Here is a 26376-nt window from a genome sequence, read left to right on the forward strand (position 1 = left end):
GACATTTAAAAATGTGAAGATTTCTTAAAGGCATCTTGAGAAATTTAGTTTCACTGATAGAAATTACATATTTGAAAACAGGGGCCACGTGAGTTACACTGGCTGGAAGGGTAAGGGAGTGATTGGATTTGGGTGGTGTCAGTAGCGAGGAAACAGAAGATCACAAAAACTGCTGGAAAAGCTCAGCAGGTCTGGCAGAACCTGTGGAGAGAAATCCGATTTCATTTCTGAAGAAGTGTTACTGGACCCGAAATGTTAAGTTTGATTTCTCTCTGCAGATGCTGCCAAACCTGCTGAGATTTTCCAACAATTTCAGTTTCTGTTTCGGATTTCCACCATCCTCAGTTCTTTCAGTTTCTTAACAATGAGACCATCCTTTTACTAAAACTAGACAATACGTAAGCCCTGTTTCAGTATTAGCTCGTGTTTCTAAAGTGATTCTTATGCAACAAAACCTACAAAAAAGCCACAATAAGAGTATTGCCAAAGTGTAGCATTTTAACAGGTTACCACTCCTGGCATGTGGCAGTGCCACTTCTACCAGTCTCTGGTACGGGGTAAATGTTGTTTAAGGTAGTTCACTGCCACCGATCTTTTGTCTTTGCTTTGTCTTGTACCTATCTAGTGATTATTGGTTGGGGATAAAGCGGTGTTGAGTATCTACAGAAGAGGCTGTTCTTAGATAACAAGATTCATAGCAATAAATGCAACAGTAGTTGGCCGAGTATAGTGACTAGCACCTTCGGGAGCTGCTACAGATACTTCTGCTTTCTCCGAAACGCAGAAGAGAACTCCTCATATTTGCCATTACTGTCTGCGATATTAGGGGAATAGGTAGACCATCATAACATGACATGCAGGACATTACTTCAACCAACAAACCCTGATGAGGAGTCACTGGGACAGGTGGTCACCAAAAAGCCTGGTTAATGGGTTAAACTAAGAGGGAGTCCTGAAGGAGGAGTGAGAATTCGAGAAGTAGAAAGGCTTATGGAGAGAGATTTCTGCAGCCTAGGATGTATTAAGATTAGGTATACACAAGAACCCAGAATTGACAGAGAGTTCAGAGGGTTGTAAGGCTGCAGGGATCAGTAATTATTTGTTCATGTTAAATAGGACCCATTGTATAACATTTCAGAAATCTTGTCATGCCCATCATATTAACAGAGAGCATTATAATGCTCACTCCATCCCAGTTTTAAAATAGTTCTTGAAAAGGGTAGAACTGGCGAAGATCTTTGCTTCCTCACTCTCCACGGGAGTCGTACCGGAAGATTGGAGGGAGGCAAATGTTGTTCCTCTTTTCAAGACAAGGAAGAAGGAAATCCCTGGAAATTACAGACCAGTCAGTCTTACGTCTGTGGTCAGCAAGGTTCTGGAAAGAATTCTGAGGGATAGGATTTATGACTATTTGGAAAAGCATAGCGTGATTAAAGAGAGTCAGCATGGCTTTGTGAGAGGCAGGTCATGCCTCACAAAATTTATTGAGTTCTTAGAGGAGGTCACGAGACAGGTTGATGAGGGTCGAGCAGTGGATGTGGTGTACATGGACTTCAGCAAGGCATTTGATAAAGTTTCCCATGGCAGGCTCATTCATAAAGTCAGGAGATATGGGATACAGGGTGATTTGGCTGTCTGGATTCAGAATTGGTTGGCTGACAGGAGGCAGAGAGTGGTTGCAGATCGTAAGTATTCTGCCTGGAGGTCAGTGCTGAGTGGTGTCCCTCAGGGCTCTGTTCTTGGGCCTCTGTTCTTTGTAGTTTTTATAAATGACTTGGATGAGGAGGTTGAGGGGTGGGTTAGTATGTTTGCTGATGACACAAAGGTTGGAGGTGCTGTTGATAGTATCGAGGGCTATTGCAGGCATCAGCGAGACATTGACAGTATGCAGAGCTGGGTTGAGAAATGGCAGATGGAGTTCAACCTGGATAAATGCAAAGTGATCCATTTTGGAAGGTCAAATTTAAATGCTGAATATGGGATTAAAGGCAGGATTTTCGGCATTGTGGAGAAACAGCAGGATCTTGGTGTTCAAGTGCATAGCTCCCTCAAAGTTGCCACCCAAGTGGATAAGGTTAAGAAAGCATAGGGTTTCATTAACGGGGGGATCGAGTTTAAGAGCCACGAGGCTATGCTGCAGCTCTACAAAACCTTGTGAGACCACACATGGAATATTGTGTCCAGTTCTGGTCACTCTATTATAGGAAAGATGTGGAGGCTTTGGAGAGAGTGCAAAGGAGGTTTACCAGGATGCTGCCTGGACTGGAGGGCTTGTCTTACGAGGAGAGGTTGACTGAGCTCAGACTTTTCTCTCTGGAGAGAAGGAGGAAGAGAGATGACCTGATCGAGATGTACAAGGTAATGAGAGGCATGGATAGAGTCAATAGCCAGGGACTTTTCCCCAGGGCAGGATTGACTGCCACGAGGGGTCATAGTTTTAAGGTGTTAGGAGGAAGGTATAGAGGAGACGTCAGAGGGACGTTCTTCACCCAGAGAGTTGTGACCGCATGGAATAGTTTACCAGTGGTAGTCATGGAAGCAGAGTCATTAGTGACATTTAAGTGACTGCTGGACATGCAGTGAATTGAGGAGAATGTAGGTTAAGTTATTTTATTTTTGGATTAGGATTATTCCACAGCATAACATCGTGGGCCGAAGGGCCTGTACTGTGCTGTACTTTTCTATGTTCTATGTTCTAACTGATCAAAAAGTTAAAGTTCTAAATTCTATAGGAAGGATGTTGTTAAACTTGAGAGGGTTCAGACAAGAATTGTGAGGATGTTGCCAGGGTTGGAGGGTTTGAACTTTCGGGAGAGGCTAAATCGGCTGGATCTATTTTCACTGGAGTATTGGAGGCTGAGAAGTGACATTATTGAGGTTTATAAATTCATGAGGAGCATGGATAGGGCGAATAGACAGGGTCTTTTCCCTCGGGTATGGGAGTCCAAAACTAGCAGGCATGGGTTTAAGGTGACAGGGGAAGGATTTAAAAGGGACCTGAGGGGTAATGTTTTCATGCAGAGGGTGGTGTCTGTATGGAATGAGCTGCCTGAGGAATTAGTGGAGGCTGGTACAATTACAACATCTAAAAGGCTTCTGGTGGTACATGTGTCGGAAGGGTTTTGAGGGTTAGGGGCAGCATACTGGCAAATGGTCAGATTAGGATAATTGGTTGGCATGGACAAGTTGGACTCAATGACTCTCTAACTCTCTGTTACAGTAGTATGACCTGCCTGTGAAATATTTTTCCCATTTAATACTGTTACTGTAGGGTTAGTTGATTGAATCGTAGCTCATTGTGGAGAAGATGATGTCACTGGACTCAACTCCATTAAGTCATATCCTTTCTGAAGACGTCAAGCAATCAAATGCTGAGCTCAGTTCAAACATATTTATTAAAGTGATTCATAGCTTGCAGCCAAAGAAATCTCAGAGACTATTCACAGTATTAGATCATTCAGTGATATGAATGATGACACATTGTCAAAAGATTTGGAAATATTGTTCTGAAGACTATGAGAAAATGGACCTATTGAATTCATTCAGTAAGGGAACAGTCAGGTGTGTACTTGGTGCCCGGTGCGCAGAGGATGTAGATGCTTTGTGGTCTTGCACTGGCACAAACATGCGTACTAATATGTCCTTCACAAGTGCACACATGGATGAAAGTGTGTGTGTAATGTATATACATTGTGTACCTGTAACTGCATTTTTGTGTGCATGCATATGTATGTGTATTCATTTGTGTGTATGTATGTATATGGTGTGTGTGTCTCTAAGTGTTGTAGATCACATACGCAGAAACACACACACACACACACACACACACACACACACACACACACACACACACACACAGAAACTGGTCCATACTGGAGATAGTGTTGAAGCAGGCTATTCAGCCCATCGAGTCCACAGCGACTCTCCAAAGAGCATCCCATCCAGACCCACCTATCCCTGTAACCTTCCATTGTCCCATGGCGAACCCATCTAACCTGTACATTCCTGGACACTACGGGCAATTTAGCATGGCCAATCCACCTAACTTACACATCTTTGGACTGTGGGAGGAAACTGGAGCACCCGAAGGAAACCCATGCAGACATGGAGAGAATATGCAAACTCTACATGGACAGTCGCCCGAGGATAGAATTGAACCTGGGTTCCTGGTGCTGTGAGGCTGCAGTGCTAACCACTGAGGCCCCATATTGCCATTCACACACAATCACACAAACAGACATATGCCTGCGTATGCACATGTGCACACACACACACACACACGTGGACACACACATACACACTTACACACAGGCATTCAGACACACATTTATGCAGTTAAGGTACAGAATACACATGCATCAGCACATACATGTTCATTGACAGACATGTGGACACACATAATAAACATGTGTTGTATGTGTACACACATTAAAAACCACTCGAGATTATTCCTGCTCTTTGTTAACTGAGATGGCCGACAATGCACAGAAATAGCAGCACCAGAATGCTTCAAGCGCAGTTTTCCTGACGTTTTATCAGCACACAGACTGCAGAATGGATTGGACGCAGATAGAAACATCAGTAATGAAGAGGAATGCATGACGGCACAGAGGGTGTGGGGTTAGGGAGGTGGAAACATTCTGGAAAGAGATTTTCAAAACGGCCTTCATTTGTGGTCTCCAGCAGTGAGATATGCAAGGAGAGCCATTGCAGAACTGTCCCAAAGAGATCTTCCTTATGTAGTCCCATCGTCAGTGTTCAAGCTGGCAGTCCCTCTGTTGGAATAAAATCATTACAGTGCGCCTCCCCCCCAACCCCACCCCCCCGCTACCTCTCACTCCCACCCAACTCTTTCACTGGTTGTCGACCAACACAAATCCTTCCTTGTGAAATAGGAACTTTGCAATGCAAGATGGAACTTTAGCATCTTATCACAATATCAAAGTGACTTGCATCCAAATGGATTACTTTTGAACATGAGAACTAATTTTTCCACAGAGTGATCCCACAGATAAAAATGGCCCATTAATCGGTATTCTCGTGTGCTGTTGATTGAGGTAGGAGTGTTGGGAATGCACTCTCCCAATAACACCAGCCATTAATTTTGATCTGATCAGCAGGGACAGATTGACGTCAGCACCTCAGGCAGTGCAGTACTCCCTCAGATCAGCACTGGGAGCTTCTACGTGGATGAGGTTTTCATGTCTCTGGACCAGGACTTGACCGACAAACCTTGCATCGGCCTGATTTTCCTTGTCACTCACAGGAGGGTGTAGTCGCCTTACAGCCAGAAGTAGAGGATATTCTTCCGAATGACAACAGCTTCAACAGCCAGCAGTGATAAAATATACTGTAATGAAAGCATTTTTTCTTTAGCTCGCTAAGTACTGTGAAATGCACCCGTGGAAATTGCAAGAATCAAAGTACACAATGTTCCAATTAAAGGAGGTCATGTTGCAGTTGTATGGGACATTGGTTAGGCCACTTTTGGAATGCCACATTCAGTTCTAGTCTCCCTGCTACAGGAAAGATGTTGTGAAATTGGAAAGGGCTTGGAAAACATTTACCAGAATGATGCCAGGGTTTGAGCTGTATGGCGAGGCTGAATAGGTTGGAGCTATTTTCACTGGAACATCAGAAGCTGAGGGCTGACCTTATAGAAGTTTATAAAACCATGAGGGGCATGGATAGGGTAGATAGTGAAGGTCTTTTCTCCTGGGTCGGGAGTCCAAAACTAGAGAGGCATAGGTTTAAGGTGAGAGGGGAAAGATTTAAAAGGGACCTGAGGGGCAACTTTTTCACACAGAGAGTGGTGTGTGTGTGGAATGACGTACCAGAGGAAGTGGTGGAGCCTGGTACAATTACAACATTTAAAAGGCATCTGGATGGATATATGAATAGGAGAGGGTTTAGAGGGATATAGGTCAAATGCTGGCCAATCATAGAATCCCTAGAGATTTGGAACAGGCCTTTCAGCCCAACATATCTCAACTGACTCATCAATCTACCCTATACCTGTAACCTTGCATTTCCTATGGCTAATTTACCTAACCTGCGCATCCATGGACACTACAGTCAATTTACCATGGCTAAGCCACCAAATCTTCCCATCTTTGGACTGTGGGAGGAAACTGCAGCACCTAGCAGAAACTGACACAGATGCAGGGAGAATGTGCAAACTCCATACAGACAGTTGCCAAGAGCTGGAATCAAACCAGGGTCCCTGGTGCTGTGAAGCAGCAGTCCTAACCACTGAGCCATCGTGCTAGCCAAGCCAACATGCTGCCAGTTGGGCTAGATTAGTTTAGGATATCTGGTCAGCATGGATGAGTTGGACCGAAGGGTTTGTTTCTGTGGTGTACAGCTCTACGACTGTATCACCGTAATAGAAATGGGACTTTTCGTGGGAGTCTTAGGCCAGTTACTCAAATCAGTTCAAGGATCAGAGAACAGAGATTTGTGAATGAGTTACCCAGGAGCAAGGGAAGAGACTTTATGTAACTAAAGGACTGCTGTTAGCTTCCTCAACGTAACTGAAGTGCTGTTAGCACTGAAGAGCTGGCTGCTGATTGGAACCCTGTGAGGAGTGGGACAGTCTGGTGCTGCTGGGGGCCAAAAGAAGCTGAGAAGGCAGTGGAAAACTGTTGGCTCCGTGTTGCTGAGGTTTAGGTTCTGAGAACCTTCGGAAACCAATGATGGCTCTTGCAGCTGACGAGTGAGGCTCGAAGAAACCCACAGGCAGTATTTGCTTGGTGCCATTGGGACAAATAGAGCCAGTGCCAGCTCCATGAAGCTGCCAGGTAAAGAATTGGAATTTTCCTGGTATTTATGCACTGGAGTACAACCTCACAAATATAGCCATCTCAGGATAAGAGACTGATCTACTGAGAGATGGGCTGACATATGATTTGGAGGAACTTGCCTGGGAATTCAGAGGCTAGAAGGACAAGTGATTAAATCCCTTGTGGGATAAATTTTTAATTTGGTTTTATAATATTCTGTGGTCCCTCAGAGATTCTTTGCAGTGCATGCTTCTTGGTTATCCCATTGCACCAATTTTGGGTTGAGATCTAACCAGCTTGGGGTAGCAGAGGTTTTTCCAGAGAGTTAGTGAAGTTAGTAAGTTAGTGAGATGTTTTTGAACCCATCAGCATTTTCCGAAGTTTTATGACATGCAGGAATTGTGAGGAGGCAGACAGGAAGGTGATAATCTCAAATATCAGCAAATGGGAAGTGAATGTGAGTGATGGTTAGACTTCCTGAACATTGGACCAAACAGTGAGGCTCTTTCTCTATATTGGTACGTTGATGTGGCTTCCTGGCTTCAAGTAGACCCAACGGAACTTGGGAAGTCAACTCGTCATGTCACCTATTTACAGGGCGTGGGCATTGCAGGCTGGGCGAGTATTTATAGGCGATCCCTACCTATCTCTTGAGAAGATCATTAGCGAACATCCCCACTTCTGACCTTATGATGGAGCAAAGGTCATTGATAAAACAGCTGAAGACTGTTTGGCCAAGGACACTACCCTGAGGAACTCCTGTAGAGAAGTCCTGGTGATTGACCTTCAACAACCACAACCACCTTCCTATGCACCAAGTATGACTCCAACCAGCAGAGAGTTTTCCCCCTGATTCCCATTGACTTCAAGTTTGCTAAGCCTCCTTGATACCAAACTTGGTCAAGTATGGCCTTAATCACCTCCCCTCTGTTGTTGAATTACAAGCTTGACGGAAAGTTAATTGGATGGATTAAGTTAATATGGACAACACATTCAGTGAATGCATATTTGAAATATTCGTCTTTTTGGGCTTTTCCATTTAAAGATGGCAGGGGATGATGGTTTTGCCTATTAAATTGCAGTAATATATTTGAAATACAAATCGAGAAGATTCTTTACAGTCAAGTATTAAATTTTGAAATACTATCTTTAACTTTTTCTCATCAAACAAGACAAAACATTGAATTGATTATTGCATACAAGTGTCTGAATAACAAAGCAGGGAAGCCAGTCAATGACAATGACAAATCAATGATGAAGGTGCACTCCTGACCAGGGTGCTGTCCTACGTTACCTGTTCTTTCACTGACTTCCCCAGCTCCTTCACATCTTTCATGTTCATAGCGTTCTTTCCTCCCTTTTCTTTCCCCTTCTTCTTGTTCTTTTTCTTCAACAGACATTTCTTACAGACACAGAAGCAGCAGGTCAGAATCAGAACGACGGCGACGATTGCGATCGCTATCAACGCCCAGGGTGGCACTGCAACAAAACAAAAACCATCAACACAAGCCACATCAGAGACAAAGGGCTTGCATTTCTGTAACACCTCACTGTAGCAGCTGGAGGAGGCCATTCAGCCCCCTTGTTCTGCCATTCTATTAGATCATGTGTTAGGGCTGAGGTGACAAGGAACCTCTTTGCCCACAGGGTTGTGAATCTGGAATTCCCTGCCCGCTGAAGTAGTTGAGCCTACCTCATTGACTGGTTTTGAGGCAAAGATAGATTTCTGAACAGTAAAGGAATTATGGGTTACATTGAGAGGGCAGGTAAATGGACCTGAGTCCACAAAACAATCAGCCATGACCTTATTGACAGCAGAACAGACCCGATGGGCCAGAAGGTCTACTCCTGCTCCTACGTCTTATGTTTTTGTGTTCATGTAACCCAAACTCTATATATCCGCCATTGATCCAGTTCATTCGACACCCTGACTCGATAACAATCTGACCATAAATCAAATCCCTGGTGATTCTTTGAAAGGACTATGCAATTTATTTGCCCATTGCCTTCCTCTTTCCCCTTTCAGCATTTCCCAATTTCCTTTCAGAAGTTGCTATGAAATCTGTTTCCACTACCCTACTTTAAGTTCTGCTCAGAATCACAACATCCGCATGGAGTAATAGTCAATTAAATTAATTGTGTCAAAATAAAAACAGAAAGAACTGTGAATAGTGTAAATCAGAAGCAAAAACAGAAGTTTCTGGAAAAGCTCAGGAGGTCTGGCAGCATCTGTGGAGAGAAATCAGAGTGAATGTTTTGGGTCCAGTGACCCTTCCTGAGAAAATAAATGTATACTGACCCTCCTGCCACCAGGAAAGAATTCTTCCCATCCAAACCCTTCATAATCATGTTGGCAATCTTGGCGTGGGTGAGTTGCTGGTGACAGGACGAAAAGAGCCAAATAACTCACATTTATGTTGGACCTTTTGTGGCTTTGGGCCATCCCTTTACAGTGTATTGCAACAAATGAAGTACTTTTCAGAATGTAGTTATTGTTGTAACATAGGAAATGCAGTTACCAATTTGTGCATTGGAAGTTCCCACTAACAGTAACATTGTCAGACAGTGATAATGGGAACTGCAGATGCTGGAGAATCCAAGATAATAAAATGTGAGGCTGGATGAACACAGCAGGCCCAGCAGCATCTCAGGAGCACAAAAGCTGACGTTTCGGGCCTAGACCCTTCATCAGAGAGGGGGATGGGGTGAGGGTTCTGGAATAAATAGGGAGAGAGGGGGAGGTGGACCGAAGATGGAGAGAAAAGAAGATACCCAGCTTTTGTGCTCCTGAGATGCTGCTTGGCCCGCTGTGTTCATCCAGCTTCACACTTTGTTACATTGTCAGACAGTCTGTTTTTGGTCACTGATTGAAGGATGAATACTGGTTAAAGTAGCATGGAAAATTTCCCCTGTTCTTTGAAATGGGATTTTAAAGGTAACTTTGAGAGGGCAGAGGGGGCATTGGATTAATGCCTCATTCAAAGACACCACCTCCGACAAACCATCAAATCTTTTTAATTGGAACCGAGGATGTCAATCCCATCTCAACCATCATCCATAACAACAGGTTGATCATTATCACCGAGGTAACAAGGTGTAGAGTGATAATGGAAACTGCAGATGCTGGAGAATCCAAGATAATAAAATGTGAGGCTGGATGAACACAGCAGGCCCAGCAGCATCTCAGGAGCACAAAAGCTGACGTTTCGGGCCTAGACCCCTCATCAGAGAGGGGGATGGGGTGAGGGTTCTGGAATAAATAGGGAGAGAGGGGGAGGTGGACCGAAGATGGAGAGAAAAGAAGATAGGTGGGGAGGAGAGTATAGGTGGGGAGAGGTCAGTCCAGGGAAGACGGACAGGTCAAGGAGGTGGGATGAGGTTAGTAGGTAGGAGATGGGGGTGCGGCTTGGAGTGGGAGGAAGGGATGGGTGGGAGGAAGAACAGATTAGGGAGGCAGAGACAGGCTGGACTGGTTTTGGGATGCTGTGGGTGGAGGGGGCGAGTTGGGCTGGTTTTGGGATGCAGTAGGGGAAGGGGAGATTTTGAAACTGGTGAAGTCCACATTGATACCATTGGGCTGCAGGGTTCCCAAGCGGAATATGAGTTGCTGTTCCTGCAACCTTTGGGTGGCATCATTGTGGCACTGCAGGAGGCCCATGATGGACATGTCATCGAAAGAATGGGAGGGGGAGTGGAAATGGTTCGGGACTGGGAGGTGCAGTTGTTTGTTGCGAACTGAGCGGAGGTGTTCTGCAAAGCGGTCCCCAAGCCTCTGCTTGGTTTCCCAAATGTAGAGGAAGCCACACCGGGTACAGTGGATGCAGTATACCACATTGGCAGATGTGCAGGTGAACCTCTGCTTAATGTGGAATGTCATCTTGGGGCCTGGGATAGGGGTGAGGGAGGAGGTGTGGGGACAAGTGTAGCATTTCCTGCGGTTGCAGGGGAAGGTGCCGGGTGTGGTGGGGTTGGAGGGCAGTGTGGAGCGAACAAGGGAGTCACGGAGAGAGTGGTCTCTCCGGAAAGCAGACAGGGGAGGGGATGGAAAAATGTCTTGGGTGGTGGGGTCGGATTGTAAATGGTGGAAGTGTCGGAGGATGATGCGTTGTATCCGGAGGTTGGTAGGGTGGTGTGTGAGAACGAGGGGGATCCTCTTTGGGCGGTTGTGGCGGGGGCGGGGTGTGAGGGATGTGTTGCGGGAAATACGGGAGACGCGGTCAAGGGCGTTCTTGACCACTGTTGGGGGAAAGTTGCGGTCCTTGAAGAACTTGGACATCTGGGATGTGCGGGAGTGGAATGTCTTATCGTGGGAGCAGATGCGGCGGAGGCGGAGGAATTGGGAATAGGGGATGGAATTTTTGCAGGAGGGTGGGTGGGAGGAGGTGTATTCTAGGTAGGTGTGGGAGTCGGTGGGCTTGAAATGGACATCAGCTACAAGCTGGATGCCTGAGATGGAGACTGAGAGATCCAGGAATGTGAGGGATGTGCTGGAGATGGCCCAGGTGAACTGAAGGTTGGGGTGGAAGGTGTTGGTGAAGTGGATGAACTGTTCGAGCTCCTCTGGGGAGCAAGAGGCGGCGCCGATACAGTCATCAATGTAACGGAGGAAGAGGTGGGGTTTGGGGCCTGTGTAGGTGCGGAGGAGGGACTGTTCCACGTAACCTACAAAGAGGCAGGCATAGCTGGGGCCCATGCGGGTGCCCATGGCCACCCCCGTAGTCTATAGGAACTGGGAGGAGTCGAAAGAGAAGTTGTTGATGGTGAGGACGAGTTCGGCTAGGCGGTTGAGGGTGTCGGTGGAGTGGGACTGGTCGGGCCTGCGGGACAGGAAGAAGCGGAGGGCCCCTCCTCCCACCCCAAGCCGCACCTCCATCTCCTACTTACTAACCTCATCCCACCTCCTTGACCTGTTCGTCTTCCCTGGACTGACCTATCCCCTCCTTACCTCCCCACCTACACTCTCTCCACCTATCTTCTTTTCTCTCCATCTTCGGTCCGCCTCCCCCTCTCTCCCTATTTATTCCAGAACCCTCACCCCATCCCCCTCTCTGATGAGGGGTCTAGGCCCGAAACGTCAGCTTTTGTGCTCCTGAGATGCTGCTTGGCCTGCTGTGTTCATCCAGCTCCACACTTTGTTATCTAACAAGGTGTAGAGCTGGTTGAACGCAGCAGGCCAAGCAGCATCAGAGCAGCAGGAAAGCTGATGTGTCAGGTCTAGACCCTTCTTCAGAAATCATTACCACCCTCTTGTCTTTGAAATTTTGCTGTGTGCACATAGATGATCATTTCTCTTACTCCAATGACCGCAGAGTGTTGGTGGATAGTTGTTTTTCAGACTGCAGGCCTGTGATCAGCAGTGTGCCACAGGGTTGGTCCTGTTTTCACTGTTTTGTTTTTGTCATCTACATAAATGATTTGGATGTGAACATAGGAGGTATGGTTAGTAAGTTTTAGAATACAATAAAATTGGAGGTCTAGTGGACAGCAAAGAAGGTTACCTCAGAGTACAACAGGACCTTGGATCAAATGGGCCAATGGGCCGAGGATTGGCAGATGGAGTTTAATTTGGATAAATGTGAGGTGCTGCATTTTGGAAAGGCAAATCAAGGCAGGACTTATGCACTGAATGGTGAGGTCCTGGAGAGTGTTGCTGAACAAAGGGATCTTGGAGTGCAGATTCATAGCTCCTTGAGAGTGGAGTTTGAAACTGTTCAGAAAAGATTTAGAAGGATATTGCCAGGGTTGGAGGGTTTGACCTGTGGGGAGCAGCTGAATAGGCCAGGGTTACTTTCCCTGGTAGGTCAGAGACTGAGGGGTGACCTTATAGAGGTTTATAAGATCATGAAGAGCAGGGATAGAGTGAACAGCTAAGGTCTTTTTCCCAGGGTAGTGGAGTCCAAAACTAGAGCGAATAATTTTAAGGTGAGAGGGGAAAGATTTAAAAGGGGCCTAAGGGGCCACTTTTTCATCCAGAGAGTGGTGCGTGTATGGAATGAGCTGCCAGAGGAAGTGGTGGAGGCTGGTACAGTTACAACATTGAAAAGGCATCTGGATGGGTACATGAATAGGAAGGGTTCAGAGGGATATGGGCCAAATGCTGGCAAATGGGACTAGATTAGTTTAGAATATGCAGTTGGCATGGACAAGTTGCACCAAAGGTTGTGTTTCCATGCTGTACAGCTCTATGGCTCTAGGCCTTCAAAAATACTTCATTGCTTGTAAAGTAGCTTCGGATGTTGTGGGAGTGTGAAAACTGACAAATGCCAAAGCTCTTTCAGTTTCCTTTCAAACAATTGCCAAATTGAACTGTCTGAAGTGCATCATTCAATAAAATACCAATAACGCTCTGTGAGGCACAAAATCATTACTGTGCGCATGTGTTCCTTATAATCACATCAATTCATCGACAATCTCTCTAGCAGTTAGGAATTCACATTTTGTATTTACTTTTATTTGGTGTGTTAATCTTATCGAAGCAGTGAATAATACCAGCTGGGCTTTAAGAATACAAGAAATATGAGCAATCCCCAAAACATCAGCCATCATGCTCCTAAGATGTTGCTCGGCCTGCTGTGTTCATCCAGCTCTATGCCTTGTTTCTCTTAACCATCCAACCCGTCAAGTTTACCCTGCTGTACAATAAGATTAAGGCTGCTCCTTCCCAGGCCTCAACTCCTCTTTCCTGCTGACTCATGATTTGGAGTAGAGAGCAGGGGGTCTGATTAGTAACTTTGTGGAAGACACAAAGACTGGGGGAGCTGTGGATTATGAGTTGGTTTGCCAGAGGGTACAGCAGGGTATAGATAGGCTAGAAGCTTGGGCAGGGAAATGGCAGATGGAGTTCAATCTGGACAAATGTGAGGTGATATATTTTAGAAAATCTAATGCAGGAGGGAAGCACACAATAAATGACAGAACCCCCAGTAGCATCAACGTATAAAGGGATCTAGGTGTACAGGCCCACAGTTCTCTGAAAGTGGCAACAGAAATGGATAAGGTGGTCAAGATGGCATTTGGAGTAAAAACAGAAGTTGCTTTTTTAGTTTAGATAGGTGCACTGTGTGTGTGGTGTGCTGCAGTGTTCTTTGTTCTTTACTCTCAGCATTGCCCTAAACTCCCCAATGGACAGGGAAAGATAGGAATAGGGGCAAGCTGTTCGGTCCCTCAAGAACTGTCCTGCCAGCATACTGCAATCTGAGGTGTAGTCATTAAGGACCAGGTCAGATCAGAAAGCAGAACATTGTCTGCTGAAAACAGTTTTATTTTGTTTTTTTTAATTGAGCAAAATGTTTTGTTGAGAACTGGAGAAACTTCACAGAAAAAGGATCAGTTTTTAATTGTTAGGATGATTGTATTTTTTCTTTCAAAGTATGTGTACCTAACTGATGGGATTTATTGACCATCCCTAATTGAGTGGCTTGTCAGGGCTTCTTTGGAGGGCAAGTAAACAGGAGCTCACATTGCCATGGGGGGGGTCGTAAGAGCTGCAGATGCTGGTGAATCTGAGATAACACGGTGTAGAGCTGGACGAACACAGCAGGCCAAGCAGTATCAGAGGTACAGGGAAGCTAACATTTTGGGTCTGGACCCTTCTACAGACAAGTCCTGACCTGAAATATCAACTTTCCTGCTCCTCTGATGCTGCCTGGCCTGCTGTGTTCCTCCAGCTCAACACCTTGTTACTATATTGCTGTGGGTTTGGAATCACATGTAGACCAGACTGGGTAACGATGGCAGAGTTCCTCCTCTGGGAGACATCTGTAAATTGGATGCTTTCTTCATTGAGACTAACTGTATGTTCAGGATTTCACTAATTTCACTTAACCTCCACAGCTGCCAGGCTGGGATTTGCATCCTTGCTGTCAGGGATATATTACCACTGCATCACAATTTCCTCTTAAATTTCAGTTTTATTGCTTAAGTCAGTTGTAAAGACCATATCTTATTATTTTTGATTGTGTATTGAAATGGGAAAAGGACTGGTTTAAAGGTAAAGGATTGTTGAAGGATTGCTGTAATTTTTCAAAGCAGCTTATTGATACTCATAATAAGTTCTGTTTACACAGCTGCTTGCTCAAAGCCTATGGGGAAAGACTAGTTTGCAACAACCTGGATCCCAGTGATACTATGAACATGGTTTAGGCCAGCAACAAGTAGCTGATTGTTCTGTAGGCTATTGACTAATTATTGATGACAAAGGTCAACTGCTATGGGATTAGCTCTTAGCTAGCTGAGCATTTTCGGGTTGTGAATGTTTTGGCTGAAACCATTGATTTTCCAGAAGAGAAAAACTATTTTTGCTCTGTAGGAAAAAGCATTTCCAGCCTGAAGATAGCCAGATTATTTTTGCTTCCCAATGGTAGAGAGCTGTGACTTTTAATTGATACACCACTATGTGTGAACCAGTCACTCTGTCTCCTATAAATAAATACCTGGAGAAGGTGGATCAGGAACCAGTGTCTGGTCAAAGAAACTATCATCCTAACACACCCTGTGGGCAGAGACCAGTGAGTGGCCTTCCCAGTTTTGTTCTCCACCCACAATACCCATGCTATTGCCCTGTCTGTGAATGCGTGTGTGTGTACACGTGTATGTATGATTGTGTGTGTGTTTGCGTGTGCATGTACGCATGTGTGCATGTATATGTGTGTGTGTGTGTGTGTGTGTATGTGTTTGCATGCACATGTGCGCGTGTGTGCACCTGTGAGTGTGAGCGTGTGTTTGTATTTGTGTGTGTATGTATACATGGATGAATGCGTGTGTTTATGTCCATGTGTATTTGTGTGAAGCGGGCGTTTATAAGGGATTAGAGCATTAACTCATTAGTTTATATGTTGACAGTTCATATCTGTTCATCTGTAGTTAGAATTATTTTATATTAAATGCAGATACCTGGTCTGTGTCTCCTGAGACAGGTAAATTGGGGAATTATGCGCCATTTTAAAAATCTTTGACATTTGCCACAACTCCAGGAATAGTGGTGTAACAAAGTGTGGAGCTGGATGAACACAGCAGACCAAGCTGCATCTCAGGAGCACAAAAGCTGATGTTTTGGGCCTAGACCAGGCCCGAAATGCCAGCATTTGTGCTCCTGAGATGCTGCTTGGCCTGCTGTGTTCATCCAGCTACACACTTTGTTATCTTGGATTCTCCAGCATCTGCAGTTCCCGTTATCTCTATCCAGGAATAGTGGGGCTTGATTTCCCACATGCTAGCCCAGCGATGGGTAACACAGTACACATTCATCAGACTGTGGGAAAAAAAGCTAACTCCTCAAAATGAGTGGGTTGGGATCAGTCCAGAGGTTAAAATTCACAAGATCAGAAACAGGAAGCCAGCTCCGCTGACCTTGTTAGCTTTCAGTTTTAGCTGAAGTGGGATGAGAGTCAGGCAATCAAACAGCTTCTTGGAACTGGGTCAACAACTGTCCTGAGATGGTGCACTTTTTCTTAGCACATGTCAGTTTTAACACCTGTTGCTTGGATTCCCTAAGTCTCAGGAGAACTGAAAGGAGCAGAAAGTTTCCAGTACTGTTTGTGGGACAGGAGGAGCACTGTTGTTTCCTACAGTAAATGTCCCCAACCCCCATGATCTGTTTGCTCATAACCTGCCACTAACCACCAAAGGGCTTCCAGGTTGCTATTTAACATGTTCCTTTGGGTGGGGACACACATTGCTCCCACAGTCACCTTTCCTGCATTATGCGACCAGTTGTCAGTCTTAAATAACAAGGCATAGGCTGACGTTTCGGGCCTAGACCCTTCAGAAAATTTTCTGAAGAAGGGCCTAGACCCAAAACGTCAGCTTTCCTGCCCTTCTGATGCTGCTTGGCCTGCTGTGTTCATCCAGCTCTATACCTTGTTATCTCAGATTCTCCAGCATCTGCAGTTCCTCTTATCTCTGTAACAATTGTCAGTCTTCCCTGATCTAGGGGTAGTGTTGTTCTCTGTAGCCTGTCAATCAGCAGTGGCCATAGGTGTACAAATTGCACTCTCATGTATTCTGAGCTCTAATCAACCCAGGCCCCCTACATGGAATGTGCTATCAAGACAAAATCTAGCCACTAGCATTCTCGTGAAGAGCCCCAGCACAGAATGTGAGGAATTACAGTATTGACCTCATGGCAATGGTGTCTATTTGGCAGGAATGAGATCCTTCAGAATTAATCTTCAAAATTTGTGATATGAATGCCTGCTAGTGTAAATTGAAGTCAAATGAAATGAAAGGAATCTTTGAGCATTTTCTCAGTTAAAGTTCTACGTTGGTGTTGTTTCCAGAATGGTCAGAAAGAGCCCATTTGGCCCTCTGTGTCCGTGCTGGCTGCCTGAAGGAGCAAGTCACCCAGGGTCACTCCTCTGTCTTCGCCCATAACCCTGTTCATTCTTCACTTTTGGATAAGAACATAAGAAATAGGAACAGGAGCAGGAGTAGGCCATTTGGCCCATCGAGCCTGCTCCATTCAACAGGATCATGGCTGCCCACTTACCCATCCTCTCACCTTAACCCTTAGTTCTTTTACTGTTCAAAATCTATCTTTACCTTAAAAGCATGCAGCGAGACAGCTCAACTGCTTCAGTGGGCAGGGAGTTCCACAGATTCACAACACTTTGGGTGATGAAGTTCCTCCTCAACTCAGTCCCAAGTTTGCTCCTCATTATTTTGAGGGTAGTTACACACCAGTGGAAGCATCTGCCCTGCTTCTATCTTTTCTAATCCTTCCATAATTTTATATGGTTCTATAAGATTGCCCGTCATTCTTCTAAATTCCAGTGAATATAGTCCCAGTCTCCACAATCTATCCTCATAAACCAACCTTCTCAACTCCAGAATCAAACTAGTGAACATCTTCTGCACCCCCTCCTGTGCCAGTACAATCTTTCTCAAGTAAAGAGATCAAAACCATACACAATACCCTGGAATGGCCTCACCAACACCCTATACAGCTGCTGCATACCCTCCCTGATTTTAAACACCATCCTTCTATGGGGGACCATATTCCATTTGTTTCTTAATTACACCCTTGATCCCCACTGAAGGCTCGAATTGATGTGATCTGCACCACACTCTCAGACAGTGCAATCCAGACCGCGCATGCTCACCGTGCGCCGAGCTTTGTTCTCATGTTAACGTTGCTAGTTTTATTGATCTGCATTCTCTGGGTGCTGAACTATTCACCGACTGGAAAAAGACTTTTGTCCTCTATCTTCTGACCAGACGGGCACCTCGTTCAACTCTTCTCTCAACCCTCGCCAAATAAAACAGTCCCAAATTCTCCAATCGATCTACAGAACTGACAGACCTCACCCCTGCACCTATTCTTGTAAATCCCTTTTACACTCTGTCTAATGTATTGTTAACCCTCCTATAGTCTGGTGCTCACATACAATACTCCACCAGAGGGTGAAGCTGTGTTGAATGAAGTTTATCGGAACCTCCTTACCGTTATACTCAATGCCGGGGGTTTTGATAAAACTAGGTTGCCGTTTGTTTTGTTAAGAGCTTGCTGACTGTTTGGGATGATGGTGACAGAGCGGCACTGCCATGACACAGCCAATCTAGAGACAAAGGCTGAGTTGTTGGGGCTGTGGGTCTCACTGCCCCACGTAATTAAAATTGAGTTCAATAAATTTATTTGATTTGAATTTCTGTCACATGTGCCTAGGTATAGTGAAAAGTTTTGTTTTGCGTGTGGTACAGGCAGGTCATACCATACGCAATGAAGTGGGGATTATTCCGTCACTGCTCCTTGTGCCTTCTAGACAGTGGTCAGACTCTGGGGAGTCAGGAGACCAGTTACTCACTGCAGGATTCCTAACCTCTGACCTGCTCTTGTAGCCACAGTACTTACAGGCTAGACCATAAGACCATAAGACCATAAGACATAGGAGTGGAAGTAAGGCCATTCGGCCCATCAAGTCCACTCCGCCATTTAAATCACCGGTTCAATTTCTGATCAATGGCAGCCCCAGGATGTAGATAGTGGAGGATTCAGTGATAGAGATGCCATTGAAAGGCAAAAGGTGATTCCAACTTAGAACATAGAACAGAACAGCTAAGGAACAGGCCCTTTAGCCCACTATGTCTGTGCCAACCATGATGCCATTCTAAGCTAATCCCATTTGCTTGCACATGGTCTATGTCCCACTATTCCCTGCTTGTTTGTGTGTCGGTCTAAATGTCTCCTAAACATTGTGAACATTTCTGCTTCTAACCCCTCACCTGGTATCACATTCCAAGCAGTTACCATCCTCTGTGTAAAAAATGTGCCTCACCCATCTCCTTTAAGTTTTCCCATCTCACCTTAATCCTATACCTGCTAATATTTGACATTTCCACTCTGGGAAAAACCCCCAACTCTCCACGTTATCCACACCACCCAGAATTTTATATACTTCTGCCAGGCCGACCCTCAACCTCGGACACTCTAGTCACGACAATCTAAGTTTGTTTACCCTCTCCTTATGATTAATACGCCAGAAGCCAGGCAACATCTTGGTAAACCTCTTTTACACCCTCTCCAAAGCTTCCACATCCTTCCTATAGAGCACCTGCACACAATGTTTCAAATGTGATCCAATAAAGTTCTATACAGCTGCAACATGGCCTGTTAATTTTTACACTCTGTACTCTGACCAATGAAGGCAAACATGTCTTATGCTGTCTTGAGCATCTTATCCACTTGTGTTGTCACTTTCAGGGAACTGAGGACCTGTACGCCTAGATCCCTCTGTATGTTGATGCTACTGAGATTTCTGCCATTTACTCGACACCTCCCTCCTGTGTTAGCTCTTCCAAAGTACACCATCTTGCATTTGTTCAGATTAAACTCTATCTGCCATTTCTCTGTCCAGCTGTCCAGCCTAACTATATCCTGCTGTATCCTCTGGCATTCCTCCTCACTATCCACAGGTCCCCTTCTGCAAATGTACTAATCAGGGCACTTCCATTCTCCTCCAAATCATGAGCTGGCATGAAAGAGGAATTGAGGCCTGGGAGAGAGCAGTGATGATCTTGTTGTAGAGCAGGATAGGCCCGGGGGGTTAACCAGGCCATTCCTCAGCCTCTGACCCTCTTGTGAAAACAATCCAAGTTTTTCCAACCTCTCCTTTTAATCAATTACTCTCAAATACAGACAGCATCCTGGTAAACCTCTTTGGCATCCTCTCCAAAGCCTCCACATCCTTCCTACAGAACAGTGACCAGAATAGATTACAGAGTACAGAATAAATGTGGCCTCACTAAAGTTTTATACAGCTGCAACATGCCTAACCAACATTTATACCCAATGCCCCATCTGATGAAGGCTCGCCATCATACGCCTTCTTCATTAACTTATCCACAGGTGCTGCCACTTTCAGGCAGCTATGGACTTCACCACAGATCCGTCTGTTTATCAATGCTGCCAAGGGTCCTGCCATTTACGGTATACTTTCCTGTTGCATTTGACGTCCCAAAATGCATCACCTCACACTTGTCCAGATTAAACTCCATCTGTCATTTCTCCACTCAACCTTCCAGCTGATCTCTGTCTTGCTGTAATCTTTGACAAGCTTCTTCATGATCCACAACTCCACCAATTTTCATGTCATCTGCAAACTTACTAATCAGGCCACTGACATTTTCATCCAAACTAGCTTTTTATATTTTACAGACAACAGGGGTCCCAGCTCTGATCCCTGTGGAACGCCACTGGTCACCGGCCTCCAGTCAGAGAAACACTCCTCCACAACTACCTTCTGTTCTTTTATGGCCAAGGCAATTTTGTGTCCAACTTGCTGACTCATCATGGATTCCATGAGATTTGATCTTCTGGAACAACCTACAGTAAGGGACCTTGTCAAATGTCAGCAACATCCACTGTCCTCCCCTCATCAACCATTTCTGTCATTTCCTCAAAAAATTCAATCAAATCTCTGAGACGAGATGTCCCGTGCATAAAGCCATGATGACTATCCCTAATAATTCTATTCTTCTCCAGATGCAATCTTGTTGAAAATGTTCACTGCCTGGTCTCTTGTCATCAGTGAACATTCCCACTTCTGACGAAATGAAGGAGGGAAGGTCATTGATGAAGCAGTTAATATATCCTGACTGTGTCTGAACTGTTCCTTCTTTAAAGGTACAGTTTACACTTCTCTTCTTCCTGACAACTTTGTTTCCAACGTATCTGGGTCAGTTTCACTCCAACTCTATTGGAGATGGCTTTCCCCCAGTTCATTCCTCATTGGCTAGATTATGTTTGGTCTTTTCCATAGACAACCTGAACCCTACAATATAATGATCTCTGTCCTTGAAATGTTCCTACACTAACAGTTGATCTACTTGGCCCACCTCACACCCATGAAACAGGCACAGAAGACTGGGCTCGCACTGCGACTGGAAACGCATCCAAAACCACAGGAGGAACTCTTGTGCCTTCCTGTCCTTTACCCTATTACTATTCCAGATCATATTGGCATTAAAAAAACTCTTCCATTCTAAGCACTCTCTAATTCATGCACCTTACTGTAATATCTCCTGAAGGTCCTTCAAATCTGAGAATCACACATTATTGACATTGATGACAAAGCAGAAACTTGCCACTCTCCTGGAGCAAAGATCGCCAAGCAGTATGACTCAGCGGATGACGTTTTTGCCTTTAAACCGCTACGCTGTTGGTTTAAGCTCCTTAAGCATCTTCACGAGAATATAATCTTGTTATTAGCACAACTCACAGGAGCTTGCTGCATGTAAATTAGCTGCTGTGTTTTCTGCATTACCTCACTGATGTTATTTGCTGAGAAGCATGTTGGGATGCTGTGACTCCCCAAGTATTCAACTCCTCACGTATCAAACTCCTCACGTATCAAACTCATCATGTATCAGACTCCTCATGTATCAGACTCCTCACGTATCAGACTCCACACGTATCAGACTCTTCATGTACCAGACTTTTCACGTATCAGACTCCTCACGTATCAGACTCCTCACGTATCAGACTCCTCATCTATCAGACTCCTCATCTATCAGACTCCTCACGCATCAGACTCCTCACGTAGCAGACTCCTCACGTATCAGACTCCTCATGTATCAGACTCCTCACATATCAGACTCCTCACGTATCAGACTCCTCACGTATCATGGCAGGCCAAGCAGCATCTCAGGAGCACAAAAGCTGACTTTTCAGGCCTAGATCCTTCATCAGAGAGCAGGGTATCAGACTCCTCATGTATCAGACTCCTCATGTATCAGACTCCTCACGTATATGGCTCTTCACGTATCAGACTCCTCATGTATCAGACTCCTCATGTATCAGACTCCTCACGTATCAGACTCTTCATGTATCAGACTCCTCACGTATCAGACTCCTCACATATCAGACTCTTCATGTATCAGACTCTTCACGTATCAGACTCTTCATGTATCAGACTCCTCATGTATCACACTCCTCACGTATCACACTCCTCACGTATCACACTCCTCACGTATCACACTCCTCATCTATCCGACTCCTCATGTATCGGACTCCTCCTTGGAAACATTCTATGTTTTGGCATCAAACACTTTCTGTGGCAACGAAATCCACAGGCTCATCACTCTCTGGGTGAAGACATTTCTCCTCATCGCTGTCCTCAAAGGCCTACCCTGTTCTTTGCAATAGAAGTGTCCCTGACTATCATTTCTTCATAACTCTTCTGTAAATATATTTTTAGGTGTTGGCTTGCTCTGCCAGGGCATGACCCAGTGCTGGCATGGAATGGAATAATGCTTTTTGGTTTTCTGATTCACTGATGGGAGGTTGGTGTCAGCTTAGCCAGTATTTCTTGCCCATCCCGAGTTGCCCTGCTGAAGGTGGTGGTGAGCCTGCCTTTTTGAACCACTGCAGCCCATGTGGTGACAAAGTAACAGTGAAGTGTTTTAGCTTTTATCTGTTAAGAAGGCTTAAGAAGGCATACAGTGTTTTAGCTTTTATTAATAGAGGGATTGAGTTCCAGAACCAAGAGGTTATGGTGAAGCTGTACAAAACTCTGGTGCGGCCGCACTTGGAGTATTGTGTACAGTTCTGGTCACCGCATTATAAGAAGGACGTGGGAGCTTTGGAAAGGGTGCAGAGGAGATTTACTAGGATGTTGCCTGGTATGGAGGGAAGGTCTTACGAGGAAAGGCTGAGGGACTTGAGGCTGTTTTCATTAGAGGAAGAAGGTTAAGTGGTGACTTAATTGAAACATATAAAATAATCAGAGGGTTAGATAGGGTGGATAGGGAGAGCCTTTTTCCTAGGATGGTGACGACGAGCATGAGGGGGCACAGCTTTAAATTGAGGGGTGAAAGATATAGGACAGATGTCAGAGGTAGTTTCTTTACTCAGAGAGTAGTAAGGGAATGGAACGCTTTGCCTGCAACGCTAGTAGATTCGCCAACTTTAGGTACATTTAAGTCGTCATTGGACAAGCATATGGACGTGCGTGGAATAGTGTAGGTTAGATGGGCTTCAGATCGGTATGACAGGTCGGCACAACATCGAGGGCCGAAGGGCCTGTACTGTGCTGTAATGTTCTATGTTCTAATACAGCAATATATTTCCAAGTCAGGATGCTAAGTGGCTCAGGGGGGAACTTGCAGGGGCCAGTGTTCCCGTGTATCTGCTGCCCTTGTCCATTCTAGATGGAAGTGGTTGTGGGTTTGGAAGGTGCAGTTGAAGGAATATTGGTGTGTTATTGTGATGCATCTTATAGATGGGCTACAGGCACCAACCCGAGGAACTCCAGCAGATCTGCTCTGGAGCTGAGATGCCTGACCTCCAGCAACCACAATCTTTCCATTATTTTATTAATACCAACCAATGCAGACCTTCCCCTTGATTCCAGTTTTGCTCAGGCTTCTTGATGCCAAACTCAGTCAAATGAAGCCTTGATGTCAAGGGCTGTGACTCTCACCTCCCCTCTGGAATTCAGCTCTTTTATCCGTGTTGAATTGAGGCTGTAATGAGGTCAGGAGCTGAATGGCCCTGGCAGAACCCAAACTGGGCGTCACTGAGCAGGTTATTGTTGAGCAGGTGCTGTTTGTTAGCACTGTTACTGACACCTTCCATCACTTTACTGATGATCGAGAGGAGACTGACGGGCAGTAAGGGGCCGGGTTGGATTTGTCCTGTTTTTTATGTACAGGACAGACTTGGCCGATTTTCCACATTGTTAGGTAGATCCCAGTGTTGTAACTGTATTGAAATGGCTTGGATAGGGGAGCAGCAAGTTCTGGAGCACAAGTCCTCAGCACTATTGCCAGAATGCTGCCAGGGCCCATAGCATTTTCATTCAGCCGTTTGTTCTGATTTGCCTGGATTTCGGTTGGAAATATGGCATCATTGAGTGGCATTTGTCTGAATTTGCAAGGCTTTGTTAGGCTGGAGTCCGGTGTTACTCTACCCCAGAAGGTGGTTTCTGTGAAGTGGTGTGACTTGTGACTTTGCAATTACTTTCTTGCGATTCAAAGACAAGAGCATTATCCACTGAGTCCTAACTGCTCTGTGGCCTTTGCTCCAGGAAAGTGGCAAGATCCCCCTCTCCCTTAAACCTATGCCCTCGAGTTTTCAATTCCCCATCCCTGGGAAAAAGACTATATGCATTTTTCCTATGATTTTATACACTTCAATAAGGTCATCCCTCATTCTCCTACGTTCCAAGGAATAAAATCCTATCCTGACTAATCTCTCCCTATAACTCAGGCCTATGAGTCCGAGCAACATCCTCATAAATCTTCTTTTGCACACCTTCCAGTTGTAGTATGTCTTTCCTGTAATGGTGTTCAAAACTGTACACAATGCTCTGAGTGCGGCCTTGCCAACAACTTATACAACTTTTTTTTTTATTCATTCACGGAATGAGGTTGTCACCGGCCAGGCAACATTTATTGTCCATCCCTAATTGGCCGGGGGCAATTAAGAATCAACCACTTTGCTGTGGGTCTGGAGTCACATGTAGGCCAGACCAGGTAAGGATATGCCCTGGTGGAATTTGAAGCTGGGTCCCCAGAACATTATCTGGGTCTCTGGATTAATAGCCCAGTGATAATACCAACAGGCCATTGCCTCCCCAGCTGTAACATATCCTCCCAACTCCTATACTCAATGCTTAGACCGATGAAGGCCAGCATGCTAAATGCCTTCTTCACTGCCCTGTCTACCTGTGATGCTGCTTTTAACAAACTATGTACTTGTACTCCTCGGCCCCTCTGTTCCACTACACTCCAAAGGATTTTACCATTTCCTGTGTAAGTCCTACCTTGGTTCGACTTTTCAAAGTGCAATGCCTCATACTTATCTGTATTGAACTACATTTGCCAGCCCTCAGCCCACTTCTCCATTTGATCAAGATCCCGCTGTTATTTTTGATAACTTTTCTTGCTATCAACGATCCCTCCTAATTTTGTATCATCTTCGAACTTACTAAACATGCCACTAGTCATAGGCCTCTAGTCCAAGAAACAACCTTCAACCATTACCCTCTGCTTGCTACCATCAAGCCAGTTTTGAATCCAATTAGCAAGCTCTCCCCAGATCCCATCCGACCTAACTTTCATGACTGCCATGTGGGACCTTGTCAAGGGCCTTACTACAGTCCTTGTAGTCAACATCCACTGTCCTATCCCCATCTATCCTCTTGGTTACCTCTTCAAAAACTCTCAAAAATTTGTCAGCCATGACTTCCTGCACACAAATCCACACTGACTATCCCTAATCAGACCTTGGCTGTCCAAATCTTGGTTGATCCTGTCCCTTAGTATCCTCTCCAATAACTTGCCTACCACTGATATCAGACCTGTAGTTGCCTGGCTTGTCTCTGCGTCCTTTCTTAAGTAATGGAACAACATTAGCCACCCTCCAGTCTTCCGAACCTTCACCAGTGGTTAAAGATGAAGTAAAAATCGCTGCAAGGGCCTTGCAATTTCTTCCCGAGCCTCCCACAACATCCGAGGATGGATTTGATCAGACCCAGGGGATTTATCCACAGTAATGTGCTTTAAGGCTACAAACACCTCCTCTCCGGCAATATGTTTGTGGTACAAAACATCCCCACTTATTTCCCTTATTTCCTTAGCATCAATGATTCACTCCTCAGTCAACACTGAGGATAAATATGCATTAAAAATCTCCCCTATCTCCTGTGGCTCCACACACAGATGGCCATGCTGACCTTTACAAGGACCTATTCTCTTCCTAGCTATCCTCTCACTCAAAGTTTTTGAGAAGATTTGTAGCTCGGGTTGTGGATGAGATTGTAAACATACTTGCCGAGCCAGTGGGTTTGGTCACAGCATTTAGTCACCCTGCTAGGTAACGCCCTCTGTGCACCTCCAGTGAAACATTGGCACTCTGTCCCACTTGTTATTTATAAGTGTCAGTTTGCTGGGGTGTTTGGCATTACTTTTCCAGTGATTTGTATATTGGGTCCAGTTCAATGTGTTTGCTGATGGAGTTTCAGTTGGAATACCAGGCTTTCAGGAATTCCCTGGCATGTCTCTGGCTTGTGCTATTATGGATGTGTTGTCCCAGTTAAATTCATGTCCTTCTTTGCCCATGTGTATTGAGACCAGTGAGAATTGGTCATGCCTCTTG

At 45.2% G+C, this 26376-nt stretch overlaps 1 protein-coding gene across 3 annotated transcripts in view; it reads right to left on the reverse strand.

Moving 5' to 3' along the window:
• syt1a (synaptotagmin Ia) overlaps window positions 1–26376 on the reverse strand; it is a 512169-nt gene that overhangs the window by 59636 nt on the left and 426157 nt on the right. For all 3 annotated transcript variants that reach the window (XM_059652601.1, XM_059652600.1, XM_059652599.1), the window contains one exon: window positions 8077–8261. In XM_059652601.1, the coding sequence (XP_059508584.1) occupies window positions 8077–8261 (185 nt within the window). The remainder of the gene's footprint in view (window positions 1–8076; window positions 8262–26376) is intronic.

The sequence above is a fragment of the Stegostoma tigrinum genome, chromosome 18 (assembly GCF_030684315.1).
Source record: "Stegostoma tigrinum isolate sSteTig4 chromosome 18, sSteTig4.hap1, whole genome shotgun sequence".
In the NCBI taxonomy this organism is placed as follows: domain Eukaryota; kingdom Metazoa; phylum Chordata; class Chondrichthyes; order Orectolobiformes; family Stegostomatidae; genus Stegostoma; species Stegostoma tigrinum.